General features: G+C 37.1%; 1 protein-coding gene across 5 annotated transcripts in view; it reads right to left on the bottom strand.

Moving 5' to 3' along the window:
* Positions 1–293: 293 nt before the first annotated feature.
* KIAA0895 (KIAA0895 ortholog) overlaps positions 294–7,680 on the bottom strand; it is an 89,521-nt gene continuing 82,134 nt past the window's right edge. For all 5 annotated transcript variants that reach the window (XM_036862735.1, XM_036862731.1, XM_036862732.1 and 2 more), the window contains 2 exons: positions 5,505–5,602; positions 294–3,132 (listed from right to left, as the gene is read on the bottom strand). In XM_036862735.1, coding sequence (XP_036718630.1) covers positions 2,971–3,132; positions 5,505–5,602 — 260 coding nt within the window. In that variant the 3' untranslated portion in view covers positions 294–2,970. The remainder of the gene's footprint in view (positions 3,133–5,504; positions 5,603–7,680) is intronic.

The following is a 7,680-nucleotide window of genomic DNA, read 5'->3' as shown; positions in this document are numbered from 1 at the left end:
GAAAAGAGTGGTAATAAAATACTGTAAATACTCACTACTTTGCAAGTGATCTTTGTCTCTGTGCTTCAAACACATGAACAGGCCCATTTACTATGGTTTACATTCTTTTGGTAACACTTTTTGGGTATGGTACTGGCAGTGCTGTAACCTGGGTCTGTGCCACTCTTCCTCACTGGACTGTGGAACATTTCTAGTCTTCATCAGAGGACCTCTGACACTCAGCACAGATTCTGCTCCTCAATCGGTTCTGCATAAAAGTTTATTCAATAAACAGGGTAGTAAATTAAGACAGAATTTTCCCTCTCTCCTTTTCCCTATGCCCCATGGGAGTATATGCTGAACTAATTAGGGGAAAGGTAGAGTGTGGCAAATATAATATTTCTCTATAAATAAGAATACTAGAAGACAAACATGATTGATGGTATTTTCAATAATTACCACAATAAAAAACCTGGAAATACCACAATAAAAATATAATTAGGTTTTAAAAGAACAGAAATTTGCATGCATATATATCCAAATAGTTCATCTGAGAACCTCAGTGCTATTTATTTCTATTACAGCTAGACACAAAATGCTCAAAGATTGAAAATATAAAGAAATGAAGACTATGGATTTATGTTTGCAGACTGTTTTACTTTGAAACTGTCTGGTGTGAAAACCTAACAAACAGTTTATCAGAATTTGTATTTGATACAACTATATGTTTGTTAGGATTTCAGTGGAAAAAATTGATGAAATCCTAATGATCAATAGCCTATAGCAAATGACTCTTCTAATTAAAACGAATATGATCTTCAACTATTCTCCTAAGTTCTGCGGCTATAATTTTCTATTTATAAAAACTTTATTTTAGAGAACAAAACTGACCTTAATGCTATTTCAAGAAAGAGAATAAACATTAAATCTTCAATCTCAACTTTTAAAGCTTAGAGCTCTTTATTTAAGTATTTCTGCTAATCTTAAACTACTTTTGGTTCATTGCTAACTTTTGAAATATCTTAATGTGATTTAAGGTCGTTTTTTTTTTTTTTTGTCTGGATAGTGCTCATGTTTTTTGTCTTTATATCAAAGCAGTAAGGCAAGAAAGCTTTTCCTTTTCTGGATCATATAACATCTATCCATTTTAAAATTCAGGGACTATAACCACTACAAACAATCCTACCAATAGGAAATTAAGGCTGCTGTGATTTTCCTTTATATTTAAACATTAGCAGTGTTATTGCCTACAAATGCTGAATTTATAATCATTTGACCTTAAGTCACAGGACATAAATATTGCCATTTCTGTCTGTACTTCAATTCCAGCTAATAAGACATTGTTTTCACAATTACCTTTGATAAGTCTGAAGATGAAGTCAGAAAACACTACACAGAGCTGAAACTGGATGACTCTGCTACAAGGAAATAATGCTTGAGAGGACAAGAGTGGTCTTCTGGTGTCTGGTTAGTGTTGGTGCACTGTGCCCCCAGCCCCAGTGCAGGTCACACTCCAGCCAGCATGACACAGGTATGGGCACCTTCAGTACTCTAAAGGGCCTTGCCTGCTACTGCCAAAGGTGAAATGCGTGGCTTTGCAAGAACTGCCAGGTGCCAGTTAGAGTATATCATGTTTGTTGGAGGTTTGTTGAAGTATATCATTCTTTGAGGCGAGCCCTTCTAGATATATGAAAGAGAAAAATCCCATAACCTTGTCTGCAAAAGAGTTTCTAAAATGTGAATGTGAACCAGGCTTTGCAGTATACATCTACCAGTGTTAGCACCATATTTAAGTCTGAATTGAGGTAAAGATAAACTCTCAGATAGACAGACTTTGGGTAGAAATCACAGTAGCAATTTTGAATGGGGTGTTTACAGCTGTATTCTTTCTGATTAAAATAAGTTTGAAAAACTACTTGATCCCAAGTATACCTATTATACCTATCCAAGTATATAGTGAAATTGATAAATTACAAAGCTAGATATAAGCTTTTAGCAGGAGAAATGTAGTAAAACAGAACTCACATTCTTGAAATTCAAAGTATGTCATTATTGGCTTGATGAAGTCAAAGATTTTGATAAAATACTGAGCCAATATCATCACAAAGCCAGTTTATCAAATGACAATGCCCAGAAATTCTGTTTCTCAGAGTATATAGTCAAGCTTACTGTAGATGCTACCCAGTCAACATCCAGCTCCTACCTGATTTATCCCCTGCTCATTGCTCCATTTAATAAAAAAGGTAAGTAGCTTCTCTCTTCCCCAACTATTTTGATTTATGTAGAAAAACCTCTGAGACTTGGGAAGGAAAGACCCTAAAACTTGGTTAAAATTTTGAAGGTGTCCAGTATGTTTCAGCAGATGAAAACTGAGTTTAGTTAAGGGATAACTGGACAAAACATGGTAATCTTCTACTTTAGTTCCTATAAGCTGATAAGGTGAAACAATAATGTGTAAAATAAAGAACTATGAGAACTTTTCAAATTGCTTTTCCCCTCCCTTTAACATTACTTAACATATAAGAAAATAAGAAATCTTAAATTTCTTATTTTCTAGCTTTTGGGAGCATAACACAGACTAATTTTTCAAAGGAGAATAATTACCATTATTTATTAAATAAAATATTACCTTGGAGTTTGAACAACACAGGAATTCCATCTCTAGTAAGAGCTGGTCTTGGTGCTCAGGCAGAAGTTTATCACTCAATTTGACCAAGATTCCTCAAAAACACCCATCAGCAGTATTTTCATCTGACTCTGTTGAGATTCAGATGAAAACAGGAGTAACTTTCCCTTGTAGCCTATAGAAACATTTTAGGGAAACAGTTTAAAGTTTGCTCTTAACCTAAATATTCAGCTGAATACTGCAGATCATTCTTCAGAAAACTCATGTAAACAGTCATTCTTCATTTATAAATCTGCTGGTGCTAACTGCACCTAATTGGTAATATACATGGAGGTATAGCTTAGCTATGTTTGCAAGAATGCTAATTAATATATAAGATCTTTCAGTTCCCTGTCAGTCAGTTCATTCACTTCCATGATCTTCTCTAAGTGTTCCATATATCGGCCATGGTCCTGCAGAAAGTGAGGGACCCTCATGTTTTCAGTAACTGCCAATCCTTTTAAGCGATCCACATCTTCATAAGATACCTGAAAAAAGGAAGATGGGTTACTTTTTAAATGTGACTACCAGTTAGATTTTGAAGAGCAATTTCTTCCTTTGGTCTTAAGTGAAACTTTATGTAGACTGTTTTTGAAATTACTCTCTAATACCTGGAAAATAACAAAATTTACTGTGTTAAATAAGAATGTATTTATCTGCCCCTTCATACCATGACCATATTTTTAAAAATCAAAAGTCAGTATTTGATTTAACAATCTATCTTGGATCTACAGTTTGTCTAGAAATTAAACAACTAAACTTAATGTATGTGTGTGAAAGACTAAACCTAAACAAATCTCCTGCCTAAATCTAAATATAAGAATTGGGACTTCTCTGGTGGTCCAGTGGGTAAGACTCTGTGCTCCCAATGCAGGAGGCCCAGGTTTGATCCCTGGTTGGGGAACTAGATCCTGCATGCTGCAACTAAGAAGCCCACATGCCACAATGAAGATCCGTGTGCTGCAACTAAGACCCAGTGCAGCCAAAGTAAATAAATATTTAAATAAGTAAATAAATAAGAAAATAATTAGAATGTAAATACTGTATTATTAAGTTAGGAAAATCAGCACAATTATACATTAAATTCCTTTTTCTATTTGAGAAATAATGTTTTGTGTTAAAAATATCAAAATAAAAGCAAGAGAATTTAAGTATTTTTAAAAATTTCACATCTCTTTCATTCACTGAAGAAGCCAGTCTTTCATAAATATTATATTAAGTTTAGGGGTGAAACTTTAAGTTCTATAAATTATCTTTCAACTTTTAAATTCCAAAACATAGCTGGCTTTAAGTACTATTATCTTCTGATCAACACTCCTCCTGGTTCAGTAGGAAGGCTTTAAATAAATCATGTTCATATTAAGTTTTATTTATATTTCAGTTAAAATTGAGTACTTATATCACTAAGTGTAATAGGTTATAAGAAATAGGTTTGGTGTTGATATTGGCATGGTTTTGTAATTTATCTTAAACCACTCTGAGTTTATTATAAGGAGAGAATGAGTAAATATACTGATGTTGGGAAATAAGGTTCTCATTTTAAGAAAAGAGATACACATACGGAATGGGAAGGGAGATGTAAAAAGACCTTGTGATGTCTGATTTGAATTAGACTGCCCTTATGATTTAAAACAAATATATGATATGCTCATTGAAAAGGTCCAGAAGCATCAGCACTCCAGTAGTGATGTGCACACCTCGTGCTCAAGTCTTGTTTTCTAAATACCATTTCCCACTAAAAAGAATCAAGACTTCCTTGGAGAAACATCTCATCTCAGATTTGGGTAGGAAAAGTGTAAGGTGAGCCCAGAATATTTTACTTTGCTTGAAAACATGTAGACATTTTGCTTGAAAACATGTAGATATGTTTTAAAAAACACAGGAGCAGCCATTGGAAGAGCTGAATAAAAAAGTGGAGGGAAATGTAACAGAATTCAAAGATCTCTATTTTGCAACCACCAGTGTAGTAAGTGATTTGGGCAAAAATCATCAATTGATGTTAAAATCATTTCTGGAAAGGCTGTTAGACAATGGTACATTTGAAGGTATCATCCCACAAATTACTTATTAATGGAGGAAAGGTACCTTTATAATGGAGAGATCTGGCAGTAACTAACCCAGGTGATTATACACAGTATCACCAATAATGGGACAAAATATCTCTCTAATGTGAGGCACTGAAAAATGCATGACTCACTTTAGTATTCTTGGCAAAAATGTTTAACCTAAAGCTAATTACAAGGAAACAATCTGATAGTCCAGATTCTAGGAATTCTCAAGGAAATTTTCTTGGATTCTTAAAAATGTCATAAAAAAAGACTAGGGTGAGGGGGACTGTTATAAATTAAGAGATTAAAGATGATAAGTGAATGCAAGGCATAAATCTTGACTGGATCCTGGGTCATGAAAAAGAGCTACAAAGGACATTTTGGAGATGATCTGGGGAATATAAAATACTTTTTTAAGATATTATATGGAATCAATGATAAATTTCTTTAGAAAACATATGGTCATGTCAGAATATCCTTATTCTTGGGAGATACATACTGAAGTATGAAGGGGAGTAGAGTTATACCTGCAGCTTACTTTAAAATACTTCAGGAAAATATGCATATAAAAACTAATAATATATTCCCAAATTTCCTATTCCCTTCTTTCTCTCTTACTGTCCACAAAGAAATATTGTAATTTGGTTCTGTGACAGAACCTCATTTCTTCCCTCCTGTTATCACATAAAGGAAAATTACTCCAACAATAAAATAAAAACAGTTTCAACTTGAGTCTTATTTAATCATGAAATGAGCTGGAGGAAATGTTGACCTGGTACGTTTGCGGACTCTGTGCCATTGGTTTCACTCACCTTCCCCAGGGCCGTCAGTAGATGAAAGTCAATGGTCTCTCTATATCGGAGGATTTGCAGGATGCCATCCAAGTATACCTGGTCTTTACTGAAACACCCTGGAGGAACCAGAACAGTGCTTACTTTCTGACGTTTAAAAAAATTATTAAGTAACTAAATACCAGCCCATTCACTTTACTGTAGGAGTCAGTCCTGTACTTAAAAAATAAATAGGGCAAATTAAAAATTTAACTATAATCATAACATAAAATGTAAGGTCTTGAGAAGTACCACGATAACTACAGCCTAGTAGCTTCCCTTTAAGAATTCCTTCTCCCTGGCTCCCCACTCCCCATAATTAAAATAGCATTTTTCCCTAAAGAAACACTAGAGCAGAAACTAACACAACATTGTAAAGCAATTATATTCCAATAAAGATGTTAAAAAAAAATACATGACTCTTAAAATTATCCCATCCTCACCTCTACCATTTGATCATAAACTTAACTTCCATGATTAACTGAAGGCATTTGGGTGGGGAAGGCTGGGAGAGGATAGTTGTAGAGTAGTTAAGTTTCAAAAGGGGCCAATGTGGAGACATGGGATTTCAGAAATTCCTGGGTTTTTTATAAAAAATAATACCCTTTACCCCATTAGAGTTAACTGTAGGTGATTTTGATACTATTCCTCCCTATAAAAACAAGAATTAGAACTGGATTTTAAAGCATATGAAAAAATATGAAATAGACATGAAGATTAGGAATAGCTCATGAGATCTGTGCTTAGATAAAAAATGGTATTCTGCTTACAAAGAAAACCTTTCTCCCATCATGACATAACTTGTGTAAATTTTTAAAAATTTTGCTCTAGAATTAAATGGACTAGAATTCTACCAAATGGAGAGTCATATAATAAATTATTGTTGAAGAGTTCCCAAGATGGTGGACTAAGAGGACCCTGAATTCACCTCCTCTCACGGGCATACCAAATCTTACAACTATTTACAGAGCAACTACGAGTGAGAAAGACTGGAACCTACCAGAAAAGATTTCTATAACTAAAGATATAAAGAAGGAACCACAAGTAGATGAGTAGGAGGGGAGAAACTGCAGTATAGTCAAGACCCATATCCTGAGGTGAGAGACCTACAGATGAGAAGATAATTATAAGTATAGAGGTTCTCCAGAAGGAGCAAGAGGTAAGAGACCCACATCAAGCTCCCCAGCCCAGGGGTCCTGTGCTGGGAAGACGAGACCCCAGAATGTTTGGTTTTTAAGGTCAGAGGAACTTACTTTCAGGAGACCCAGAGACCAGTGGAAAAGAAAGACCCCACTCTTAAAGGGGGGGGGGTGCACACAAAATTTCACATGCTCTGGGACACAGGGAAGCAGCAGTAATTTGAACAGAGCCTGGGTCAGACCTACTGGTGATCTTGAAGAGTCTTCCAGAGAGGCAGGAGGAAATGGAGCTCACTCTGGGGACACAGGCACTGGTGGCAACCATTTTTGGGAGTTAATTCTACCACACTGAAACTGGCACTGCAAAGCACCATTTTGGAATCCTCCCTCTAGCTTATTAGGCGTGGGACCCAGCCCCAGCCCTGCCCCCACTCACCAGCCTATAGGCACAAGTACTAGATCACCTCAGATCAAGCAATTAGCTGGGTGGAAATATAACCCCACCTACCAGCAGACAGACACCAGCCCCAGAACAACCACAGCGTGCTATGCCAGGACCTGGCCCAGCCACCAGCAGTTGGCACCAGTCCCAGGACTTGCTGGTCCTCAGCCCCAACCATCAGGGGGACAATAAAAGCTCTGAGACAACTTGGGCCCCTTAGACAGTACCCCAGGATCAGGCTGCACTTACCAGTGGGCCAACACAACCTTTGGGACACCCCAGGCCCCACAGCCAGCTGTGTCAGGAACCAGCCAACCCACCAATGGTCCAAAACCAGTTCTGAGAATGTGGGCCCTGAAGCCAGAGGCCCCAGGACATGGCTCAGCTAGCCAATGGGCCGGCACTATCCCCATGACCCAGCTTTATCCACCAGTGGGCCTGACAGAGCCCCAGGATCTCCTGTATCCTGACGCTGCCCACCAGTGGGCAGACACCAGCCCCAGGATTCACCCAAGCCCTAGCTCTGTCTACCAGCAGGCCAACACAAGCTTTGGGACACCTCAGACCCCATACNCCA

Source organism: Balaenoptera musculus, chromosome 9 (genome assembly GCF_009873245.2).
Source record: "Balaenoptera musculus isolate JJ_BM4_2016_0621 chromosome 9, mBalMus1.pri.v3, whole genome shotgun sequence".
In the NCBI taxonomy this organism is placed as follows: domain Eukaryota; kingdom Metazoa; phylum Chordata; class Mammalia; order Artiodactyla; family Balaenopteridae; genus Balaenoptera; species Balaenoptera musculus.
This window is presented reverse-complemented; position numbering and strand designations above follow the sequence as displayed.